Source organism: Gallinula chloropus (assembly GCF_964237585.1).
Source record: "Gallinula chloropus genome assembly, chromosome: 27".
In the NCBI taxonomy this organism is placed as follows: domain Eukaryota; kingdom Metazoa; phylum Chordata; class Aves; order Gruiformes; family Rallidae; genus Gallinula; species Gallinula chloropus.
Window position 1 is genome coordinate 5,756,493 of NC_140112.1, and position 26,664 is coordinate 5,783,156.

Genomic DNA, 26,664 nt, shown 5'->3' on the forward strand with positions numbered 1-26,664 from the left:
TAACCCCTTCTCCTGTCTTCTGGGACAGCACAGAGCCCCAGTGCCCTGCTGTGCTGCTGGCACACCCATCCTGCAAGGTCCAGCCCCGGTAAGCAGGGAAGACCTTGACATTCTGCTCCAAGGGGGGAGGCTCAGGTGGGACTCCCACTCTGGAGGAAGGTGCATCCTACATCCTTTCCAAAGGAAGTGACTAAGCTGCACCTTACTGAGCCAGCCCTACAACCCACCCCACGATCCTGCTCATCGCCTCATCTCCAAAGGCATCCGTGCTCTGAGGAGGGTTAGGAAGGGCGTTAGGAAGGGCTTGTAACCTCCTCACAGGCTGCCACACACATCAGTGCCAGCCACCATGTTCTCCAAGCAGCCACGGTCAGGTCTTTCTGTAAGACACAACCAAGGGACAAGGTGTGCAGTGGCGCTTGGTGTGACGCAGGGAGGTGTCAGTCAGCCCTGGCTGCGACAGCAGAGGGCTCAGGAAATAACCCAGCAATCAGTTCAGCTCTATAAATACACCTGTGAGCAAGAGGCGTTACAGGCAGGGCTCCCAGCACCCAAGCCAGCGTGTAACTCCTCTGTCATTTTACAAGCACAACTCTTGCTCAACTACACGTGCACACGCAGGTGATGGGTGCACAATTAGGAGCCCTGAGCTTCCAGGGCACGTCCTGGCTGCACAGCTGATTCCTCTCTCTAGTGACTGATCTCAGAGGGAACCTCCAGTTCAGTCCCTGGGTTTTCCAGGTACAGGAAATGTTCCCCAGCTCCAATCTGTGGAGTAGGTCCCGGGCAGGCTGGGTTCCCTCGCTCCTCCCAGTTTGTTCCAAGGTGAAAACAAGCAGGAAAGCAGCTTCCCCAGGGCTGGCTGAACACCCCCACATCTCCCTTTGCACTCTCAACTCAGCTGCTGCCCAGCTCTGCACTGGGAAGGGGACAGGGTGGGGGGATCAGCACGAAGCCCCTGGGGAGTTGGAGCATTAGAGGTGTTTGTGGTGTGAAGAACACAGCTCTGTCAGGAGCTGCAGCATCCCTGCTCCCGTCAGCGCCCTTCCGCCTCCGACTAAATGGCAGCTGAAAAGGGGAAGAAAAATCACTTTTAAATAGCAGAGAGACAAACTGGTACCACTGGGGAGGGGCCCAGGCCCTGGCAAGGAGCAGAACGCTGCTCTGTCATGCTGAGGAAGCGTTTCCCCACAATAAGCATCAATTTCTGTGTTCTCCCTGTGTCCTACTCGTGCTCAGAGAGTTTTGTAGCAGAGAATTCACTGGGGACAAGTGAATGGCAGCATCGACAAGCCTTGGCCCCCCTGACATCACAGATGGGATCCTGCACTGCACGAGGGGGAAACTTCCCCCCCCTCCCCACCCCTTCAGCACTGGAGCTTCACAAGCACCATCAGCCCAGTAAATCTGAAAAATAGGTTTTATTTTGTAACCAGTGGTATCGTGACATCTTATCCAGCAAAACCAATTACAGCAAAGTCCAGGGATAGAAACAAAATAGCAGATCTCTTCTTTGAAGTGCGTCCCCCCCCTCCCCATCCCATCCAGGCCGTGGGCAGCTGAACAAGGGTGTGCGTGCCCCACGGGCTCCCATCAAGGGTACGGACTCCGAATACACCATTCCCACTCTCCCACACACACAGACACACACACACAACCACACACACACACACACACACACAACGTCTCTAGTCTTTAAAAATCTTCAGCAATATCTCAGCATTAAATCACACTGTAGCATCTACACAGAAAACTGCTGATAAAAATAATCTGGCTGTAGGTTTACATTGGATATCTACATTTCCATCTGAATACCCCGACCGGTGGTCCAGCGGGAAAAGGGAGCTTTTTCTGTCTTGATTTCACTGGGCTGAGGAGAGTTTTATCCCAGAGCATGAAATCACAGAATCATAGAGCTGTAGGGGTCGGAAGGGACCTCAAGAGATCATCAGGTCCAACCCCCTGCCCAAGCAGGGTCCCTAGGACGGGGCACACAGGTATTCTCTCTCCATCTCACCCCAGACCCTTGTTTGACCCGAAGAGATCACTGGAAAGTAGCCTAGGAAGAAGCATGGCTTTGTCATCTGCGTCCCATCCCTTTGTGCTGGGATAAAATACCCACTAGGAACAGTTCCTCTCCATCCTGTGGGTAACAAATACTGCGAAAGCCTCTGTCCTCACATACACAACAGGTATGGTGCCCACACAGGACAGCACGTGTCTCCCAGCATCTCCTCTGCCAGCCCTACACCAGGGCTCGAGCTCCCCAGGTACAGCTGGGCACAGGATGGTGCTGAGAAACCTCCCTCCCACCACTCTGACTCTGGCCCCTTCGGTCACGCAGAGTCCTGGAAAACACAAAGTGTCTGAAGCACATTTGCACCCCAACACACTCCCCTTCTTGGGTGTCCTCGGGCAGAGATCAACCTGCTTAAAGAAAACCAGCCAAGAAGCTCTTATCCAAGAGGGTAAAAAACCAAACCTCTAATAAGTGTTAGTTTTATATATATATAAATATTTATATTTATAGATATAGACAGTGAGAGGAGATTGTGGTTTCTGCATGCTGATTTTTTTTGCTTTGGATTCCAATACTTTTTTTTTAATCTTTTCAGGAAATAACTTAAGTTCTGGCACAAGATGCCACAGTTGTTTCTCTGAAGCACGTTTTTTATGCTCGCTCTCAGGAGAACTCCTCCATCCCAGCTCTCCTCTGGAAGCAGAAGGTCAACACACAGAGGTGCCTGTTTCTACACTGGGTATTTCATCCTTTCCTTGTCAGAGCCTCCCGAATGGCAAGAGGAAGGATGCTGTGATGCCATGGCACTGGCTGAGGTGCTCAGAGCAACAGTTCCTTGATGATTTAACTGCCCCAGCGCCATCCCCAAGAAGGTAACGACACAAATCAAGCGGCTCTACGTGCACATACAGCTAACGACATGCAAAAACAACCCACCCCTCCTTGTAAGGAACAAAAATACACAAGACGTGAGGCTAGAGAGGATCTTCTCCAGCCTCTGTCTCCTGGGAGCTGATGCTGGGAAGCCTCAGAACAAGAGGAGGGGAAGAAGGGGGAAAAAAATATGGGAATACTCGATCCAGGGGTAGAGGCTGTTGCCTTGCAAAGCTATTTCCTGACGGCATCGAGTTCATGCCTGGCTATCTGGGAGCCTTCACCCTGAAAAGCAGCGGGTCAGCTTTGCACTCCAGACTTCCTTTCCCCTCTCTCTCCATTCATTTAAGGCACAAACATATTTACAGTTTCAAACAAAAGCTTTTCACGTTCCAAGACTCAGACAGAAGGCCCGTAACGTTCTGCCACACCAGGAAGATCTGGATGTAAATCAGCCATCTGGCACCAAACAAGGACACCCCTCGACCCCACCTTCAGTCCTGACAAAAACAAATAAGAGGACTCAAAGCCCACAAACCAACTTCCCTTATTTTGAGGTTACTTAATTGTAGAAGAATTGATAAACGGCAACGATTGCATCCACAACTTGAAACATCAACTTCCCCACCTCGCCCCAGCAGTGCAAACTGGTCAAGCACTGTAACGCTGGAAGGATTGAAGAGCAATGGGATCAGGTCTGCAGAGCCCTGCCCCGGGCTGAACACAGAATACAAGAGAGCATGCAGCATGTTTACATAGACTCAGCTTTCTCCCCCACCCCCCCACCCCTCCCCAATTCCACACACACAAAACCCCTCCACCACGGAGAATATTGTTGTGACGAGGCACTTGGACGATAATCGGAGAGTCCCTATGAAAGGCTTTCCCCTCACAGTGAAGTGGGACACGCAGAAGAGAGCAGGTTCTCAGGACTCCATCTCCTCTTGGTCCAGCGGTGGTGGCACAAAGCTGATTACTTCATCGTAAGTCAGGCCTGGGGAGAAAAGTGTGGCAGAAAATGAACAGCACTGAAGACACCCCCCATTCAAGAAAACCAGTCTTAGAGGCTCCAACTCTCATTTTAAATGGAAAACGTGGTTTAATTAGGAGAAAACATGGTTTAATCAAGAGAAAAGGATGGTTACACCATGCTCAGACACCAACACACCCAGTAAAAGATACTTCCTGAGAGTTGGGGAGACATGAATAAGTTTGAAAACATAAAGACATGAGCAACTACGTCACCTACGTGTTTGTATGCTCATAGTAGTAATTAGTCACCAGGGATTATGCTAATTATGTGGACAGCACATGACAGATTCGCTCAGTGTGGGGACTTGGGAACAAACAGGACGTCTGTATTTTTATGAGTTTCTTTTGTGCCCCTTCACTGCCAGGGCCTGGCTGGAGCACAGCTTAAGGAACCTGCTTCTGTGCCATCCCCCAAACTCACTTTTCCATTCCTCAATCTCAAGTTCTCTGCTTTCAAAAGACTGGTCGTAGGGATCTGCCACTGGTTCATCGTCTGGGTCGTGATACTGAGCGAAGTAGGCGTGAGCCAGCGCTTCAGCTGCAGTGATTCGCTTGTCTGTATCCAGTACCAACATCTTCTCCAGCAAGTCCACAGCTGCAAAAGCACCGAAGCAGAACAGAGGGTTTTCCACAGCCTGCACACAGTACCCAGGGATATAAGCTCCCAAAACATCTATGAGGAATCTCTAGTTTCTCAGGACCCCCTGTCACCCATAACTTCTACCTCTTCGCCCATCAGCCCACGTGTATGTGGTTACTTTGGAAAGGGAATGGAGCTCTGGCCTGAACTGCTGCAGGCTGGAGAAGCTTTGGGACAAGGCTTGGTGTCCCAGGCTGGGCACAGGGGGAGCAGCAGAGCCTTACCCAGTGGATTGGCACCAATAAACACATTTTCGAAGTTCATTTTCGGCATGTAAGACAAAGACTGGATGTAGTTTCTTGCCTGTGGAGATAAATACTCTGTTGAAGTATAAAGCAATCCAGCTGCCATGACAGAGTATACTTCAATCATCCTAAAGCATGGGTTATTATGGTCTGTCTCCTCACTCTGCCTTCTCTTTACTGATCCTGATACTAAGCCCGTTGGTGTTATCCCTTCCCATCTAAAGGCCACTCAAGACCACAGAGGAAGAGCTGACATTACGTGGGGTTCATGCAAGAGTGAAAAGCAGAGGTGGTACAAGAGCTGACAGCCCTGGAGTCCTGGCACGGCTGCATGTGGACCTGTGTCTGCTGGTGAGCCACACAACACAGAAACAACTCACATCCCAAGCCTCAGAGCGACTGTGATCTGCAAGGAGGGGATTGTGCCCCTGGACTGGGCACTGGGGAGGCTGCACCCCGAGTGCTGGGTCCAGTTCTGGGCTCCTCACCATCAGAAGGACATGGAGGTCCTGGATCGAGTCCAGAGAAGGGCAACCAGGCTGGGGAAGGGGCTGGAGGGCAAATCCCCTGAGGAGCAGCTGAGGGAGCTGGGGGTGTTCAGCCTGGAGAAGAGGAGGCTGAGGGGAGACCTTCTCACCCCTCCCCTGCCCTGCCAGGAGGGTGCAGAGAGGTGGGCGATGGTCTCTGCAGCCAGGGGACAGGAGATGGGACAAGGGGCAATGGGCTCAAGCTGCCCCAGGGCAGGGTCAGAGCAGATGGGAGGGAAAAGTTCTTCCCTGGCAGAGTTGTGGGGCTGTGGCACAGGCTGCCCAGGGAGGGGGCTGAGTCATCATCCCTGGATTTGTTTAAAAAAGGGTAGATGAGGTGCTCAGGGATATGGTTTAGCACAGGACAGGAATGGTTGGACTGGATGATCTTAAAGGTCTTTTCCAACCTGGTGATCCTGTGATTCAGAAGCCTGTGGTGGGGCACACACTGTGCAAACCTCAAGCCTTCATTTAGTACAAAACCACTTTGCTGAAGAGCAGCAGGCAGACAGTTGCCCACCCCATGCCACATGTGTGTCAGAGAAGTAGCAAACGCTGCCAGGGGAAGCCCTGCCCTGCAAACCCCCCCCATCTGCTCAGGTCTCACCTCGTGGCTGGGCATCCTGTTAATGAGATATGCAGGGGGTGTTCCCGTCAGACGCATGATCTGCTGAAGCTGGTTAATATCTTAAGTGCCTAGTCAAGGGCTTTGTTAAAAAACTGTGCAAATAACCATTTTAAACAGAAAACAGCTGCATACAAAGCATCTCTTCTGCAAACCACAAGGCAGAAGCCACACAGGCAGGGTAACAGTGATCTTATTGCAAATACTCATGAGAAGTTTAGTAATTGCACTAGTGAACACATAAAATGATGGAGAATTACTGCTCAGTCAGTAACAGTGTCAGTACAGAAAGTATTTCTGTCTGCAGTAAGCAGCATCACACTACAACACAGTTACATTCACATTTCCCAGCAGTTTTAAGGCATCAGAACAGAGGTTTCCTTTGGCTGAAGCTGCTCCTCAAAATTTTTCTAGGCTGCTGCAGGTACCAACAGCCTCAGGAAAAGGAATGAAAATTAAAACAGAAAGAAAAATCGTATCCTCTGCACTGGTGAGCAGCTTTTTTTTCTTCCTTGCTGCACAGAGAAAGTACTTAAAAGTTCCTTGTGGTGCAAAGTGAAATCGTTTCACAACCGACACCTCCTTCCAAACAGCTTTGAATGCACTCTGATATGTGGGCGAGGTGACAGAAGGCAATAAATGCAAAATTAGCAAAACATTAGCATTGCATAAGACAAAGTTAGCTGATGTCAGTCAACAGACAGAGAAAGTCGGAGCAGTAATGCGGCAGAAACCCAGCACTCCTTACAGTGACACACTGAAGGCCCTCAAGTGTTTAACAGTTCTGCCACCTCTGTAGGAAACAGAGCGAACAGACTTCACTGCAGTTTCAGACAGACCCTTGATTCAGGCCTAGCCAGAAGCAATGATTCCATTGTGCAACGTTTGAGACCAGCTTCCAGCTTACGTATGCAAACTAATCTTTTGCTTAACCCAGTCAACCCTTAAGCTTCTCTCTCTCCAGCTAATCCCCTGTGCTTCAAATACCCCGACTGCCCTTCAGGTCAGACCCCAGGGCACCAAAGCAACCTGTGGGACTCAGTTCTAACCCTGGCAGGGCTGGAACACCCTGGGGCTTTTTGAACTGGGGCAATATTCAGCAAGCTGATGGATTGACTCCAACCTGCACCACGTGCAAGTCAAGGCTGACCTCCCATTTCCCATCACCGTGACATGAAGAACAACATAAGCTGCAGTACAACATAATCTGCTCGCTCTCTGCTGCACTGATCCTCTACTTGGTATCAGAAACAGCAGAGTGGCTTGCTGAGGTAGGCTGCTGGTTACCTCCTACACCAGCCTGCTGCTCACTATGCTGTAACCTGCTGATGTGCTGCTGTTTTGGCACTTCACCCTCAGGAACAGGTAAAATTAAACACCATTTAATACCATCTGTGCAGAAGCTCATGATACAAGTGGCTGGAAATAGAGCTCACTCTTTGCAAAGGAGACTGCAGAAAGCTTTCTGTGATTACCTGGGTAAAAGGGCCCCTTGCAGCAGCGCCCTTTAACCACAGGGCACAATCAGTTATGCTCTGGGCAGACCCTCTGCCACGCACCCTGGGAACAGCTGCCACATTACAGCACCCAAGAGGCACTCTGGATTTTACACTACAAACCCAAAACTGGTGGCAGCAGCGTTTCAGAAGTTAATCACACTGCAGAAGGGGCTGTGTGTGCTCAGAGGGTAACACGCTTGCTCCTGTTAGAGGAGAGATCCTTGGGTAGGCAAGCTGGAGAAGTAATAATTGAGATGAGCCTCAGGCTCTTCGCTGTGATAAATACTTCCCCAGCAGCATCTGATCACAGAACAGATCATGAAGCATAAACCCACGAACTGAAAGAAAAGTCATGAAGCAGTAAAATGAGAATGTGGAAGGAAGAAATCATACTGCAAACAAAGGTAAGAGGAAGGAAGATCAGATACACAGAGCGTATGAATGCAAAGCCATCCAAGAGCAAAGAATGACAAAGGAAGAAAAACAACAGAAAGGAAGTGCCAACACACACTACAGAGAGACTACAGGAGGGCAACACACAAACTTGGGACTTCCAAAAGTGCAGATATTACAATCAAAGTGTAAACTCACAGACTCTGAGGAGATTTTCTTCAAAAGCTCTGGCCCTGGGGTTCCAACGAGTCTCAAAATGAGCTTCAACTGATCAATATCTAATGATGGACCATAAAGGAAAATGCTGGGACAAATCAAAATGAAAAGTGCAACATATCAGCCTATTAATGTTGAAAGTTAATGCCTGCCAAGGCCTCCACTGAAAAGCTATTTTAAGCCAACTGTATCCATTCCTCTCGTTGACAACAGAATACCCCCTTGTAGCACAGCTCTGTCTGCATCAGACAGATCGAACACCTTGTCTACAGACACACCACATGCACTGGGTCATCTCTGCATCCTCAGCTATCGTGGAGCTGAAGTCTCAGACTTCACCCCACTGGCAGAGGATCAGTTCTCATGCTCACCTCACCCTTTCAGGCCCCACACCAGAGTAGCAGCAGTTAGCAGGATTAGGTTGCGTTAGTGACAGATGAAGTTGAGCAGAAGGCTGAGAAGTGTAGGCACTAGTATTAAAAAAGAAGTCAAGGCCTTTTGTGAGCACCTTCCAAGGTGATTCAGCCACTTCTCAAGCTTACAGTGTAAGGAAATGACTGCAGCCTGCTCGTGACCTACAGCACCCCTCCAGAGGATGCTCTCCCCCACCAGCTCCCCAGGGCCAGCAGGACAAAGCCCCTGGATCTGCCTTCTGCCCAGGGGCATGGACACGAAATAGGGGCTCAAACCTCAAACCTCTCCAGTCCTAACACTTCAAATGCAAAGAATGTTTTAGCCAGAACAGAGCTCCCACCTCCCAACCTGGGATGTCCTCTCTATAGGTGACAAAGCATCCACTGAATACACAGGGATATGTCTAAAGCTCAGTATCAAAAAGATACCTTGTGACTCCTTACAAGATCCTTAAAAGATTAAATCTCCTTTCTTCTCTGAATTATGCTCTCTGCTGTCCTCCGAAGCCCACTTGTGATCTCAGACTGTATCTGTGGTGTTTATATTTACCCTTAAAATGGTACTAAACTAATTACACATTTTCCTTTCAGTAAGAGAAGCCTACTTCCTAGACAATGTTTTCTGGGGATCAACACCTTCCTGATGTTTTAAGATACAGAGTTCCTTGTTAGAACATCTTTTAAATCTAATACTATAAGCACTTAAAATATTTTCTCCTTCTTAAAAAAAAAAAGCCACAGAGTTCCTGTGATACTGGAAAGCCACAAATGAAGGAAATCACTGATCCTCTGCTAAAACCTTTACCTTTTGGTGTAAAAATCTGGTCTAAAGCTTTACATATGAAATGAATTAAAAGCCCTGGAAATAGTTCTTTGTCAGAACAGATGATCTGATTTCTCACTTCTCAAGTTGCCTGGCCAACTCCCACCTACTTAAACACTCGAAACCTAAGAGTAAATCCCATGTACCTTGCTGGATTTAGCATAGCTGTTGAATAGATAACTCAATTATCAATGCTTAAAATGAAATCAGTATATCTACTGGTGTAGGAGAACTAGCAGAGAGTGCTATACTAACCTCAATTAGCTCATTTAAATTAGCTCTTCTTCAGTGCCATTTAAACCAGCCCTTACATCTTTCACTCAGTTCTTGTGCAAGAAAGTGTGGTGCAAATTTCAGACCACTAAAGGCTTGAGAACTCACGTGTCCCACCCCAGTTTAAATATCTGAAGTCTTTTAAAGGCATTTAAACTAGTGTGCACAATGATTGCCCAGTTTGCTGTCAGCAATTTTCCCAGGGGACAGCATGCTATGGGAAGATACTTGTGTGATATACTTCACCATCTTCTCAGATAAACAAGAGAAAACACAGGATGCACAACTGGCACTGCCACAGGCATGCCAAAACTCATCCCCTGCTTCTAGTTCTAGGCCTGCCATCGTAGCACTCAGTTAACTATGGGGCCTACCATGTCCCAGAGAAATGAACCATAAGCAGTAAAAAGACAGGAAAAACAGTAAATACAAAGCAAAAGGAAAAAAAGAAACACACCACACATGTGCATGGAGAAGGAAAGCGCAGCATGCAAACCCCAAGTGCCATCACCAAGGTACCCCCCAAGGAGTCTCTGTGACTCGAAACCAGCCCACTGTCACCATCAGCAGTAGGCACTGCAAGACTGTAAGGGCTTATCCAGGCAAAGCAAAGTTCAGGAGTTGTTTGAGCTGCCACCCCAAGCAAGAATAAGATGTGTCAGAAGAATATGCAATTCCAGACTGGTTAGTTACCACAGAAGCACCAGACTACTGAATAAGTCTAATAAAAACACTCTTCACAGTTTGAAGGGAATACAGTCAACTTAAAACATACAGAAAATTAGCAAAACTAGTAAAAAACATTCAAGGTAGTCTTATTTGTACTTTACATCATTTCAATGCAAGCTGAATTGTCAGACTTTAATCAATTTTCCTACTTATTTGCATGAATCATTCACATTACAAGAGCTGTAAAAAATAAGAACACAGATTTAACAGAAACTGATACTGGCACAAGAGAGAGAACATGGTAACAACAGGAAAGCTTCTGGGTATGTCTCATTAAAATACCAAAGGATTATTTTTATTACTTTAACTTTTCATCTCTGAGTAGTTTTTCCCACAGCCTTGCTCTCCTCCCCTTCTTAGCAGAGATATTACCAATGTTAGATACCCATCTTTTATCCATTTATTTCCACCCATAAATGACAATAGGATCAATTAAATTAGCTTACATTCAGATCTAAGTTAGAAACACTGTAATAATCCTGTCAGAACTAAGCTCATTTTAATCACAGGGTTGGTTCTTTGCTTTTTTCTCTGTGTGTATGTGAATTCTTGCTTTAAGACAACAACAGCCACGTTCAGCATCTCACAGATTAGGTCCTTCAGAACTTCAAATGAAATTCAGTGTTAGTTTAGCATTTGCATAATCATCATAGCACCAAAGATCATCATCTCAGAATACAACTTTATTACTTAGCAGATAAATTAACCATACAGCTTGCCTGTACTGAAGCTCCTTACAACTAACATAGTCTCTAGGCTGCATAAAGAATTACCTGGTAGTCTGCAAATAACATCACACCACTTCTCTGAAATCCTTGAGGAAAGGGACCAATATTTCAAACATGAGAATCAGCTGAACAGGAGGATGATCACCCTGAGCATACTGAAAAGGCATTACCTATTCTGTCACTGCCTATTTCATTTTGGAAATGCAAAGAGAAAATTAACATCTTGAGACCAACAAGCAGGAAGAATGTCAGTTTTCCAGCTGTTCAACAGGAGCAGGTTCCAGCTTCCTGAACACAAACACGGTCAGGTTGTCTCCAACTGCAAAGTGAGCATTCTAAACTGCAGTGGGTTTGGATATACCACAACCTTGGCTACTACAAGCATGGCAAATACACCTTGAATTAAGCATGTTAATATTAACTGCCAGGACAGTACAGTCAGACACTGCAGGAAGGACAGAGGCCTCAGGAAATCTGTGGATATGAATAAACATCTATGGCCCAGGAGTACCTAACAGCATCTACATCTGGAGAATTCCTAAAGCTTTCTCCAAAAATCAGGCACGTACAAAAATCTCAGAGCCTTTGAAACAGGAAGAAGCATTACTACCCTTTGTGCAAGAAATTGAGCATGTAAGGTAAAGAATCACAAGCACCTGCTGGGAGATACAAGTTAGTAAAGCATCTTCTGATAACAAAACAAACCATTTAGATCCTAAAACTACTTTTGCATTTCAGATAATATTAGCTATAATTCATAACTAAGAATGTAGTTGGAGATAAAACTTCACCTGCCTGGAAGGTAACTGTTCTGTTCTACTCAAAGAACACATGTGAGGATTTCTCACATCATGCAAATCCTATCAGCAAACACTTTATTTGCAAGTATCAAGATTTTGAAAATTTAAAGTGCCACTGTTGGCTCAAGTAATGGCAACAGCTTCAATAATATTACTCTGTTTGAGCCAACAAATTCTTGATTTTTCATTTTTTCTTGGAAAAGAAAAAACCTGCCCACACCCAGTTACACATGCTAAATCAACAGACAGGAATACAGCAGCTTTTTTCTAGATCCTAAGCCACTTTTGTGTTAGTTCTGCTTCTGTCTCTGACAGCAGAAAAATACAGCAGAGGTGACTAAACAGTAGATTACAGCAAGTTCAACAAGTTTGGAGAGAGATTATGAGACTGAAACAGGTGGAGAAAGAGGGGAAAAAAAGGATAAAGTTAAAGCATATTGAAAAAGGAGATAGAACTGCTGTCAAAACTGGAATGAAAGCCTTCCCTGCCACCAAAGAGTTTTGGAATCCAGATGCTTTCCAGGAATAACATAGTATATAGAAGGCCAGCACTTCCAGCACCCATTTTCACATGCTACCATAGCATTTGTATCTACTAATTCAAATAATAAATTAAACTTATTTCAACTGTGGTTGAAAGAATACACTTCAGCAGAAGGTGTCAATGTAATATTCTCTGGCCAACGGAGTCCAATTTCTAGGCAGCGAAAAAGCTTCCTGGTGGTACATTACCCCTCTGTGTTGTGTGGCTGAACAAACAAAAGCTGTAAGAGGAACAACTGGCATTAAGCCTCTAATTTCCTGGGGAAAATCCCAACCAGCTCTCACAAAGCACTCTCAAATTTGCCAGTGTCCTACCCAGCCCAGTTTTGAAAACGTTATTCCAGCTTGATTTTTCACATCAGTACAAGCACACAGTAGAAGAAGGTTCACAATCTGTTTACACTCAAGCATGGAAGCGAAACCTAAACATTTCAGAGCAATCTGGAATGAGATCCTTGGTGCTAAAGAATCCACCAACCCACTGCTTTCACAGCATACCCCTAGGATGCAGGAGAGAGGCCAGATGGGATGCTTTCACATTTGCTAGAAACCTGAAGCACAAGACGATTCTTAGCAGACAACCTACTCCATGCAGTTATTTTCTACAAATGCAAAGAGCAATGAATTTAAATAAACTTCAAGGAAAGTAACTTCCAGAAACAAACATGTGAGTAATTCTAGTGATGCTAACAAACAATGAAGAGAAACAGCTTTGCCTTCTTGCACAGTGATTGTTCCACGTGCAGTAAAATGAAGAACTCACCTCATTACACTGTAAAGAAGCCATTCATTTAAAACCAAACAAAAACCCACAATCAAACCCAGAACTTTTCTTCTGAAGTATCTGAAAGTGAAGATCTCTAGCTTCCATTTCACAAATTGTATTACTTTTAAAGGATACGGTCTGTACCGGGGAACAACGTTCTTCCAGTCAACAGTTCAGCCATAATGCATCCCACTGACCAAATATCAACTGAACAAAATAAAATAAAAAACAACATAATGCAGAAAAAGAAAGTCTCAATAGAATCACTGTAGCCAACAACTACAAACAACTTTACCCTTAAATAGTCTTACGCCATCAAAACAACCAGAGATACAAGTTAACACCGTTCAGTAACTGAATCTCCCAGGATTGTCCAAATAACAACACTAATCACATAAATTTTCCTTCCAGAGCACAACATGCATTCAACACCAAACAGCTAGGGAGAAATCTACACAACCAAAGACAAAAACCCTGTTCAAGACAGCTGAGGAATGAATTTGCATGGCCTTACATAAATACTGCCCAAATAACCACCAACTATCATACTCCAGATACAAGTCCCTACACACACAAGGGGAAAAGAGGAAAGAAGAAAAAGTGAGGTATGAAATCAGAGTAGCACATTATTCCCTTTGATCCATAGGCTCTCCTGTACAAGAACTATTCTCAGAATTTTCTTCTCTGTGCCTGATCTGGAAGTACAGTGGGGAAGCACGGTGTGTTGCTGAGACAGTACTGGAAACTGTGAGGAAGATCTAATTATGAAGTGGCTAAGAGGAGAAAAAAGGGAGATTTATATACTTTTTATCATTTTCATATTGCCAGACAGTTTTCAGCATGGTCCCAGCTGCTTGCCAGAAACACACCAGATACCTTCCATTATTTAAAAACCATTGAGTTAGGAGAAGTAAGGGATAAGTGCTGATAATATTGTGCTGATAGCAAATTCCAACATTCAAGTTTACAGAAGTCTTGTGAATACTACCACGATGATTCTTAATTTACACCCAGTAGCCCATGATTTAAATACTAACCTATGCCTGCCTTCTTCTAATCACCCTCTCTGAAGTCTAATTAACATGACTGCCAATTTACGCTATCACGTGGAGAGGAGCACGTACAACAAGCAGCTCTTTTTTCCACAATTGAGGAATTCTCCTCTTAGTTAAATGCATTACCTGTCTGGTTGTAATGCATCCAGTTCAGCATGATCTCAGGAGCTCTGTACCATCGTGTAGCCACATAGCCAGTCATCTCATCATCTGTGTGTCGGGCCAAGCCGAAATCCAGGATCTACAGGAGAGAAGAGACATCCACAAGCTGCTGCAGTGAACAATGCAAACTCCTGAGAGCAAATAACTAGGCAGTTTTTGGACTGGGTGGAGGAGAGGTGCTGCAACTGCAAAAGCAGATTATGAAACAATTTCACAATCTGTTAAAAGACAGTAGCCGAGAACAACCCAGGACTCAATTATGTCTAGATATCTTCTCTCTTAACAACTAAACCCAAACTAAAGCTGCTAACTCTTCACTTTCATGATGATTCATTAAAAAACACATGAACACAGAGAAAAAACATCCTTACAGCTGGGAAGGACATGCCACAGGCATATTTCATAAGAAATTATTCTGTCCCTTTAATTCCAAGGGGCATCCACAAAGCATTCACTGAAATCAGTCAAACCAATCAGGCAGTGTGATTACATTACCTTCAGCTCGCAGTCTTCATTCACAGCTAAATTACTAGGTTTTAAATCCTAAAAAAATAAAGATCAGCATTAATAGTGGTATAGATGTTGTTTCACAAGTCTAAAGCAGATAAAACTGTAAATACAGAGAGAACCTAGATTCTAACTGGTTGTAAATGCCAACTCTGCATACTTGGGGAAATGGTTTTATCCCAGAGGCAGTTGCCTTCTGTGGTCCTCCGAGGTGTCACATATAAGCAAAAATGCATAAAGGCTTAATGCAACACCAGTGCTGCAGATGTGTATTTAACAAAGAGAAGCTATTTCACAAAGATACAAGCCATGCATAGACAGGAACAGAAAGTATGAGTCTTGACAACCACTTCCTATGCTTTACCTTTTGACTAAGTGAAATATTGTTCTTATTTCTGTAAGTGCTGCATGGTAGGATTCTACACTATATATGTTTGGGATTTTTTTTTAAGGACACTCTTTAAAAGCAGGCTCAGGATAAATACTCACCCTGTGTATTATGTCAGCCGAATGGATGTACTGTAAGGAGAAATGATAAATTTTATGTAACAGTCCAAGTAGCCTCCCCCTCATTTCTTCACCAGACAGAATGGCCCTACCCCATCCCACGGAACTGAAATGCTAGAGCTTGTCTGCAGAAAGAACCAGGTGTGTCTCTATGGGTTTCAGAGTGGATTTAGAGGGCAGCATACTTCAGAGTTTTCCAGACTTGCCCCATAGGAATGTAGGGAAATATCATCTTAAATGGTACACAGCTTTACTGATATAGAGCTCCAAAGAGGCACAAAGGGAAGGAACAATAATAATAGGTTATCATACATTACACTAGGCAAGTTATAGAAGCCCCACTGTCTACTCCAGTGAATCTCTGAGGACATGACACTCGTTGAGAACTTCCACCTCCCACTGATGAGCTAACTCTGGGTAGGACAGGCACAAGTACCTTCAGTCCCCGAAGGATCTGGTATATGAGGAACTGCACGTGGTCATCAGTGAGCTTCTGGCATTTCACAATGTTGTTCAGATCTGCTCCCATAAGATGTGTCACCAAGTACCTATGAAAAAAAGGAAACACACAGGCTATGAAGCAATCCCTTCAACAGCAGCAGGATAAGTTTTCCCATTAAAGCTCTAGTAGTAAGGCTGAGGGTCCCAAAGTGTGTTGCTGAATGAAGTATTAATTCACAACACTTCAAATAACGGAGCAGATTAGTACACCAATTCCCACAGCATTGTGAATGAAACAAGCAAACAAGTCTGAAGAGTCCAATAGCTCAGGATCTCCTAGTATCCTTTTTGTTGGAATTCAGAGTTGTTTGAGAACTAAGGCAGTAAATCTTTCTATAATAACCTGGGAAATCTAAGGAAGAAAAAAAAAGAAAGATGTTTGTTGCAATCTTCAGAGAAGTTACCTACACATCATTGAATTCTTCTAGTGACTTGGCAGGGGTGAACACATCCAACAAACCAATCACCTAGAAAGAAAACAGTGAGGTGATAAAGCTGAGAAACACAATGATACTATAATACAATACAGTTAGTAAGATTGTTTGTGGAATAGAAACCACTCATCCCAGTATGTTTCATTTTCTAGTACACTTCATTTCCAACTACACACATCATTCAGGTGTAGACTAATTAATAATCATGCCAGATCAGAAACAAATGTTCAAGCCTTGTATTAAAAAAAAGGTTACAAAGATTCAGCTGTCTTTTCAAACCAACCATCCACTTAACGTATCAAACAACACAACTCAGGTGTAAAGCCTAGTGTAGAATGCCTTATTTCAAAAAGCAACTAAAGTTTGTTCAGGAAATAAATGGATGAGAGAAACAAGAAAACAACCACCAGACAAAACTATTTCCTTTCTCCTCAATTCACATACTATTGACTACATCCTGAGACCAGAATTGGGAGCCTATACTTGTTACACTTCCACTGAATGATGGACAGAAAAATTCAAGGATACATAACACAAGCACTAGAGAATAAGTCAGGAAATCACTGTAATGCAGGGAGGACCCAATTTTCACAGACAGCTGACAGCTTCACACTGGCATTTGTGTTTTCTGCCCAAAGAGCAGCTACTTCACCTTTCATTTTACAGCTGAACTGTTCTATTGGTAGAGACTAAAAGGATTTGTATGTCTTACATTGCAGAAAAGAGTAACTACAGCTTATTATCCCATAATTATCTTCAAGGTAATTTACGGCACTTAAAAAAGTCCACCTGGTTGATAAAGTTTATTTTATTTTTCACTCAAACGTGCTTTTAAACCTTACTTTCATTTTTTAAATAGCAAACTATCTTATTTTATGAATAGGAGATAAAGAGGCAGTTTCTCTTCATCCACCTCTTCTGTTTTCCAATCAGCATCTCACTCATCTTAGATAGACAAACATCACACATTTCAGCAGCTTCAGTGATGGTTCAGGCACGTATATGAAACCAAGAGTTGGATTCCCATGCTCCCCTTCACATCATCCTTCTTATCCCATTGTTTACATTTGTCAAGGATGTCATACTCAACTGACTTACCTCTAAGCAGAGAATTAAAGAGCAAAAAAATCTCTGGGGAACCTAGACTGTGTTTTCGGAAAAGCACTGGGTAGGAAATAAAAGCCTCTGTCTAATCTGTGTCAGACATTATAGATTACATTTTATTGAGGAAACTGAAGAGAAAGAAGAGTTTCCTGTCTGTCTCAATATACATTGCAGCGACTCACTTCTAGACAGACATCTTCAAGCTCTAACATTCACATCCATCCTGTATAATGATTCTGTGTTTACGGTTTCTTTCTACAGTGGACTCTTCTGCATCAGTTTTTACAGAAAAATTCAACATCACCCACACAGTTTAGCAAGGAAGGACAAAAAAAAAATCACTTTGCTATCCAGCCTTTAGCTTTTTTCCCATTTATCACTCTCTCTTGCCCCACTGTAAAGCACACTATCAAACTATCCGTATCTTCCACCGAGTTTCACAAACACTGAAATGCAGCTTTTCTGCAGCACATCACTGACTCTTCTAAAGGAGGGTGAACACCAGTAGATTCAAAACCCAACTCCTAACCTTCTGCTTTCCTCTCACAACATTTTAGGATGTCATTAATTCCTTTATGTGACAACAAATCTGTTTGATCTCCCATCTGCTCAGTGTTGCACTTCAGAAAAGCCAATGAGTCCTCCTGGAATTGAACATACAACACACCTGAGTGCTTTGGAGGTCCGTTTATTTGCTCAAGACTATCATGAGCTACCTTAGATACAGGACACAGAAACCCATCCTATGCTCAAGCCCTTAAGCTGCCATACCTACCACATTTGCTGGTGTGTTCTGTGCCACGTAACACCAAGCGTTCTACTTCTGAACTGAGATCTGATAGTCACAGCCAACACACTAGCAGTAATAAGCCTGCCTGAACTGGCTCTGAACATCTCTGCATCTGCAGGATTTTTAAACCACAACCTAGATAAACTTCCCACAGACAGATGACGCTAGGATGAACTGTTAAGAAATACTTCTATATATAAACGACTTCCTTTTATCCCTTACTCAGAGATGCACAGGCTCTTTGCAATACCAATCTGAGAATATTAACCAGTGTCAGACACAGAACTGTTGCAGCACCAGTCACATTTTCATTGCTTAAAATGCTACTTATACTGTTGAGACCACAGTATCATCCAGAAGCACTGGGGAAGAACTGTTGACAATAGTACATGTAGATATCAAAAGCTCCAGTTATTTCAGCCACACTACAAGCACAGAGAAGATTTACGGAACCGGCTGCTGACTGCAGTGGTCAGGAGCCACAAAACAACCACCATTGCTACATCAGGAGGAGCTCTGAACAGACCATCCAAGGAAAATCTTTCAACCAATTTACACTTGGTTGGGTGTTGTGTTCTAGGTAAAGGTCCCAGTTAAAGGTTCTAGGTTTGCTCAGCTCACTTCCAAAAAAATACTTCCCTTCTGCTAAGCTGGAGTTTGCTTGGACCAAAGAAAACAAGAGCCTTCCCTCCCCCTTGACACTCTGACAGCTCTGTGGAGACCAGGTTATGAGATTTTTTTTCTCCAAACACCACACAATATAAATATTTTGATGTTCTAATGCCACAAACACACAGAATGGCCAACAAGCTGTTTGCTGTATCAAATGTACATCATATAAAAAACCAGTTCAACATAACATTTGTCACATTTTATTTCCCTGTTGATGATTTAAGTGGACCCGATTTCCAACCCTTCACCACCCTCTTTACCCCCCAGCTATTTTACTTGCAGGATTTTAGTGAACATTTACTCCACACCCCTTTGACACAGGCCAAAACAAACATGAAAATCCCTCAAGATGACACTAAAAACAAACTTGAGATTAACAGAACAAAAACTACAGCTCACTACAGCAAACGAGCAGGAGCATGTCAGCGACATCACCCACATCCTAAATCCTTTGGACAGCATGAACCTGCTAAGCAGTAATTTCCACCTTATTCTAGGAAACACTAGGGGTTTAATACAGAATTGGTTATGGGGTTGGTTTTTCTGGTTGTTTGGGGTTTTTTTAATCTGCATGCTTTGCTACTTGGACTACTGCAAGCTTTGTACTTAGCATTAGAAAAAAAACCCTACGCAGCAAGGTCCTGCAATGTTATCACGCTGGATACCAGTGGAGAGCCCAACTTTGGGCCAACTTCTCACACCACCCCCAACTTACATTTTCGTGCTTCATGTGCTTGAGCAGCCGCAGCTCTCGGTAGGTCCTTTTGGCGTGGATGATGGACTGAAATGGTCGGGACAGCTTCTTCACAGCTACACGCAACCCGGTTTTTGTGTCAAAGGCAGAGCTACAATAAACAAATTTGATAATCAAATTATCAGAATGAATTAATTATAAAGAAATCCCCACTTAGCAACTCCACACAGCAACTATCTGGACACCTGAGTCCCGGTCAACCCCATTTCTCCTTTTCCTGTAATGAAAATAACTTCTAGATAGCCCTGTCCACATCCTGTACTGCCACCCAAAACACCCACATATTGATACAACCGTTGTTTTCCATGGAAAATGTTTACAAGGGCAGTCTTGTTCACACAGTAAAGGGAAATTTTGTAGAAGAAAATAATAGTTGATGAATATTCTGTCTAAAGCCAGTTGTGCTCTTCAAATAAATACTGCAATAAAACTTTGGAGAGAGAAAAGAGTACTTGTAAATATATTCTGTTTCCCTAAACATAATGTCATATACCACACTTCATTACAAAATGCTGGGTTCAAGATGCTGTCTTCTATAGCTTAAGTCCATACAAAAATACAAGGCCTGTGCCTACTAAAATCAACTATGATAGGTGTTAATTACAGCAGAAGCAGATGTCAAACCTCTGTGGTAAATCACATCCAGTCCTAATCTCCTGGTATAAAAAATGCATCTGAATAACTGGTACGTAGCTGTACTTACTCAAACGTGCCCCCTTAGCAGCAGCTTACACAAAACACACTTCCACAGAAATGTTCCTTCTTAAAACACATGAAGACTAACTCCATCCTATTGGTATCTATAGTTGCTATCTTGTACTGTAAAAACATCTTTTAAAGTTAATCCTATTCAAACCAATTTAACATTAAGAAGCAAAACCCAGGCTCTTTTGAAACAACCAAAGATTTAACACATGAAGCACACTAGATTTCTGATACACTGCATAAAATCTTCCAGAGGTGAGGGCTTAAGCGTGACAAATGAAAGACTTGTAGTTATTTAGATATGAACTAAATTACACCTCTTTCTTCCCTTCTTTGATGGTCTTATCTAAATCAGCTCTGGTTTGTCAAAAAGGAAGGAGGAGGAGAAAGAAGATGTGAAATCAAGGTTATATTTGATTCAAGATAGCAGACAAGGGCAAAGCATGGAATGGATAAAGTCAGAGGACCGTATTTATTTTCCTGCTGCATTTTGATTCAGGGCAAACTCCTGATTCAATTTAAAAGTCAGTACGCTCTAGTTCTGACAAACAAGTGAAAAGGAATGCTTCATTTATACAGTAAAAGCTTGAAGCAGCTCAACTAACAGAAAATTGAAAACCCATCAGAAAAGTAGTCCTAGAACAAGCCCACAATTACATAAACTCCTGTACCCCGTCCCCCGCCAAAGCAGCTGAAATGAATGTAGCTGTCATTTAATTCCAGTTAGTTGCTTTAAAAATAACTTGCAAAAAGACTCCTTATCTCAAAGTTGCTCAGTTTCCAAGGAACTTGCACTATGAGGTTTATGAGAAACAGAAAACAAAATACAAGCTTGTTCCTATGAAGAGCTATCCTTCCCCAAGGCCCTGCAAGAACAGAACAGCCCGCTGCACACGATGCAAGAGGAGTACCCTTCCTTCCCTACAAAGGGCCACCTGCACACACACAGTGGAAAGAGCTCAGGAAAAGAGATGAAAATACAGCTAGACAGAAGATCACAGGAGCAAAGTGTCATCGTTGAATTGCTCAAGCTACACGATGCTGTCTCAAAGAATGACTGCTGGCAGCCACCTCCACACATCAGTTCTATCCTTTGCAGCTCGCTCAGCCTGGGCAGACAAAAGAAGCCAGTAAGCATGCATTAATTAATCTTAATTCCAAATCATCTTCAGTAAGTGTTCTTGATCACTAAAATATCAGCATTTAAGATGCACTACTCTGAGAAACATAAAATTAAAGTTTCTAAGCTTCACATACACCATTCTGCAATACACAAACACACCTAATTCAGGCTGTAATTACAAGGCAGTATTTTAATGAACTCAAGGTGTTTTCTAGGACTTAAAACAAAATAAGATTAGTAGTCACAATTCAACACATGCTGTTATGAATGAGTCATAAATCTTTACCCCATCTTTCAAACATGTTGGGTGCAAAAGTCAGTGCATACTGGTATCTGTTCCATCCTGATAAGAAGGGGATCCCTGTGTATTAACCACCCTCACAGCTACACGGCCAGATTCCTCTCTTGGTTTCCACAGATTCTCTTGAGAAGACTCTGGAGCCAGCAGACATATCACAAGCTAATTCAGAGTCCAAAGGAAAGTCAATTTCACCTCCTTTTTAATTACATTTTTGGGGGTTGTATCAAAATCATCGCTCTACTGCAGCAGCTCTACAGCCTCCAAGGAGACTTGCAACCAGCAGTACTGAGGCAGCGTCCAACCAGCACAATGATATCGTGCACAAGCCCAGGAAAGAGCATTTTGTGTTACTCAGAATTACTCTTGAAGTCAGAAGAATTCCAAGTTCAGTCACATTTGAGGCCCAAAGCCCATTTCCCTAGAGACAAAGGCATGCTGAGTAATTTTCTGCCCATACAGATAACTGCCTAATGGTTTTCCTGAGCACAGAGCTACAGAACAGCTGTCATGTAGCAGAACATTTTAAAGAACACTAAGCTGGCTTTCATCACTGCTTAAAACAGCTGCATTACACTGATCATATGTCACCAAAAAAAAACAACTGGGGAAAAAAATGCACGATCTGGAGTTTTAAATCCCTTTTAAAACAAGATCAGCACAAATTCAGAAGTTATCACAGCTTCCACGTTTAACCTCTTACATGATATGGCACTACAGCACACAATCTGTGCCCAACCTCACCCTTAAGGGAGCTAATCTGAGCTGACTCCAGAACGTAAGAGCTACAATAAAACAATTATCTTGGAGAATCTGCCCACTGATTCAACTTAAATCTTCTTAAAAGTAACATTTTAAATAGTCTGAGGAACTGGAGTACACGCTGTGTACTTCCTTACTGTGCAATTTACTGAAGCATTTGATAATCAGCATGTTAATTTTTGTGCAAAGACTATATTCCTAAGCAGTGTGCTGCTCATCCTTAGCATCTATGCAAATGCCTCATCTCCTCAGCAGCACCTTCAGGTTCACTGATGCATCCCTGGCTACAGGCAGAGAGAACACAGTTCTTTGTACCTGACAGCTTGTCATGAACACCAGGCACTTCTGAGTTCAGCTTATACAAGCATTTCAGTTGCCTTCCAACACACTACAAGTAGTAAATCTTCTCTGCTACATTGGCTTCTGCTTCTAAGCAGGCTGCAATAAAAATCTCTCTGCAGGACAGATGTGCTCACACTAATTTCCTTTCTTACTATACAAAATCCCATGAAGTTCTAACTTGCCTTTCCTTTCAGAGCTCTGCTCACAGCTTTTCTGTGCATGCCCATCTCCTGCTCGATCCCACTTCTTCACACATGCCCTGCTAATCCTACCTGTACCACTGCTTCATCCCACTCAGTTTTACAGTTCTTTTCATACCACTCCTCACCTGTCTACCACACTGTACTGGAGACACAGGCACCTGTCCCTCCTTTGCACACATCCTCTGGAGGTACTCACACGCTTTGCTAAAGGATTAGTAAGTCTAAAGACACATGCTGATGAAAAAAATAAATCCAGAGAGGAACTGTTACTACAAAGGTGATATTTAGGGTTCATTTCCTCTGAAGCCCAACATTTCTTAAATTCGTAGCTTTTCCCTGATAGTTTTAAAAGGAGGGAAGTGTCTAAATCTTCAGAATACCCAGGAAATTCAGCGCCGGTGCTGGTACAGCTGTGGGGTGAAATAGGAAATCACACGTTTTTGGAAGGGCTTCATAATCTGCCAGTCTACAAACAAAAGGAAAAGCTCAAAGATTCTTTTGCAAATTGTGAAGAAGAGTCTTTGCTGTTCAATTCCTCTCCAAATTAAATGCAAACAGTCTGCAAAGCAATTAAAACCCCCTCTTTTACAAAGGCATCAACACAAAACACAAAGAACTGCTGCAAAACAGACAACAGTGAAGTAAATTCGTAAGAGTACAGCAAGTCTGTCTTCACACTTTAAGAATTAATGGCAAAGATCATAAAAACACCTCTTTGCTTAGCTCAGAGCTGGCTGAACTAATGCCATCTGTTAAGACTTCCTCCAGCACACACAAGAAATGAAGCGATCCTCCAGCTAAACTGTGAGTCACCGATTGATCCCATCTCCATTCAGCAACTTCCCACTGCAGGATGTTGCAGTATTTAGGCCCCTCTTGTCCTCACATCAAGCATTACAAGACTGGTACTTCAGGAACCCACACACATTTTAGTGTGGAACTGGTTACAAAATCCTTTTCCCCTGAAAGGCTGCGCTGGATGAATACACAAAACTGTTGGAAGAATAAGTGAAATGCTATTTCACACAACAGGTGTCGCAGCAATCGTTACATGACTTAGCAAAGAACAATCTGAGGATGCATATCAATGTTGCTTCTGGGTTTGGAACTGAATCCCTACTTGCATCTCCCTGTGCTTCCAGTTTTTAAAAAGCAGATCCTGAAAAACACCCGAGTTGGCTGTTTGAACATCCTTCTCCCAATACTGCACGTGTACTTCAGAAAACACTGGAATATTAGCTCTAAGTTCAAGCACATACCTTGGGTCCTTTCCATATCACCAGTCTTTCTGAACTGTAACTTTTCTGAAATGCATTTTCAGAAGAACACACAGAAAACCATTACCAGAGACTTCACTAAGACTCATGTGCCACATGCCTAAAATTGCTTCCAACAGAAAATTGTTTCATCTGGCCTGAACACAGTTGCACAATCTCTGAAAGTTTTGACACAATAAAACAGGAAAGTCGTGATGCAAACGCTGTAGTTATTGGTTGTGAAAAACTTCTGGAAGTATTACATGCACAGTGGAGATTGTGGGGAAGGGGAAAAGAGAAGAGCAACGGGCTAGAGCGTGTAGGGACAGCTTTAAAAATGGATAAGGCACTGAGCAAATTAATTTCTTATTACATTGGGGAGTTATGCAACTCTGGCACTTACAGGGGTATTTATCAACTACAGCAGCAAGGCCCTTCTTTCACCAAACCAAACCCATCTATTTTAAAAGATCTCAGCAAGTGCATTGGTTAATCTCACTATTAGAAATGACCAGCATTTGTCTCTTATGAAAAACCAGTATTTGCACACTTGAGGCACAGCAGTTTTCAGAAATGCATGCTAACCAGGCTGAACTTGCTAACAATTTTATAACAGTAGTTTTAAGAACAGCAAAGAACTTTATTTCCTTAAAACTGCAATACATGCAATGCAACCCCTTTCCTTCATTAGTGGCATGCAGCACATATCCCTCCCTTATAAATCATATTCACTGCATAAATCTATGTATGATTTTAATGAAAAACATGCATGCCTGCTCAAACACAGCAGCAGGTGTGTAATCGTTACACGCCCTTATTTGAAAACTCTGATCACACTCTGACAGAGCCAAAGAGCAGAGAATAAAACCCTGAATGTTGGTGCAGAAGGCATTTCTTAATAAAAGGACACGAGTAATCTGTGAACCCTTTTATACAGCTCTGCTGAAGTCCAGATGTAAAACTGATTCAACATAGCCTTGTCTTTTACGATTAAACAATGCATGCAAGCCAGTTAATTTATATTTAGTGATCTGACATACTTGAGCAGAGAAACTGCACGTTAAATGAGTATTGCATTTTGCACATGTAACCTGTCACAGGTTCTGTTCCTATTAGGTAAGCATTTAAAACTAAACCCTTATCTTCAAGCTCTGCACAGTTCTGCAGGTCTCACACCAGGGCTTCACTCTCCCAGGCAGTGCATGCTGCAGTAATTCTGTCACTCCACAGCAATAAAACACCTTTTCCCATGGTGACCTGCCACTGCCATGAGAACGTAAATACTTGTAAACCCACTATTACAACCCAGGGATGAAAAACCAGCCCTCACAGCCTTCCCTCTACCCTCCCTTGCCCATCATGAGGCTCCAGTAAAAGAAACAGAATTGCCTCAAACATAACCTATCCTTGAGGTCCAAAAGGAAACTGGGACAAGAGCTGCCAAGCCCTCAGCTCTGCAGAGAAGGGGACTCGCCAGGCTCCCTCCATCCCTCTCCACCCCCCACCTATTAAGTGCAAGGCGGCTCGGTGAAATATGTCTATATGAGCTCATTCGAGGGGGGGGTGCGGGGGGAGCGCCGGGCCATGATTAACTTCCCCTGCAAAAATGTTTTAGTGCCACCTGCCATGTGGTGCAATCCCCGGCGCATTCCAAAGACAGGACTGCGGCTTCCCGGCAGCACCGCTCCCGAGCCGGGGGGGAGAGCGCTTCTTGCAGGAGACCCGGGGGGAAGGAATCCCCCCCCCCCCCCCCAGGACAAGCTCCTCTCTCCTCGCTGCGTGACCATCCCGCCGCTGAGCCCCTGCAAGCCCGGGCAGGGTTAACAGCCCGGGCAGGGGGCCTGCGGTGACCCCCCCTCTGCACGCCCACCCGCTCCCAGCACTCACCAGACTGAGCCGTAGGCCCCGGAGCCGACCGGGGAGAGGTTCTGGTAGCGCTCGGGCACCTCCCACACCGTCTTGTTCAGCTCCTGCCGGTAGAACTTGGGCCGCTCCTGAGACATTTCGGCTCCGGAGCCCGCCCCGCCCGGCCCGGCGGGAGGGGGAGGCTCTGCCCGCGGCTGCAGCACCACTACCGCCGCCGCCGCCGCCGCCGCCGCCGCTGCTGCTGCTGCTGCTGCTGCTGCCACCGCCACCTCCAGCGACGGCTCCTTCCTTCCTCCTCTCCTCTGCCCTCCCCGCCTCGCTCCTCCGGCGGGCGGGGGCGGCCCTGCGGCAGCAACGCCCTCCCGGGGCCGCCGTCCCCTCACGCCGCCGACCGTTGGCCGCCGCCGCCGCGCCCCACCCCACTCGAGCGCCCCCTGGCGCGGGCAGCCGCGCTCTCGCTCTCTCTCTCTCTCCCGCC

General features: G+C 44.3%; 1 protein-coding gene across 1 annotated transcript; it reads right to left on the reverse strand.

Moving 5' to 3' along the window:
• Positions 1–1,426: 1,426 nt before the first annotated feature.
• On the reverse strand, positions 1,427–26,506 carry MAPK14 (mitogen-activated protein kinase 14). The gene is made up of 12 exons (XM_084276082.1): positions 26,208–26,506; positions 19,593–19,722; positions 16,286–16,344; positions 15,813–15,924; positions 15,359–15,388; positions 14,858–14,905; positions 14,327–14,441; positions 13,281–13,352; positions 8,053–8,132; positions 4,790–4,868; positions 4,347–4,520; positions 1,427–3,887 (listed from the first exon to the last, which is right to left on the reverse strand). Exons 1-12 carry the CDS (start codon positions 26,321–26,323, stop codon positions 3,820–3,822), a joined length of 1,083 nt encoding a protein of 360 aa, XP_084132208.1. The 5' UTR covers positions 26,324–26,506; the 3' UTR covers positions 1,427–3,819.
• Between the last annotated feature and the right edge of the window lie 158 nt (positions 26,507–26,664).

Excerpts from the sequence above, each read along its gene's own strand:
- MAPK14 (XM_084276082.1), bottom strand. The coding sequence starts at position 26,323 with ATGTCTCAGGAGCGGCCCAAGTTCTACCGGCAGGAGCTGAACAAGACG. Across the intron at positions 19,723-26,207 it reads GGGGCCTACGGCTCAGTCTG|CTCTGCCTTTGACACAAAAA; the intron begins GTGAGTGCTGGG and ends TGTTTATTGTAG. Across the intron at positions 14,442-14,857 it reads ATGAAGACTGCGAGCTGAAG|ATCCTGGATTTCGGCTTGGC; the intron begins GTAATGTAATCA and ends TCTCTCCTGTAG.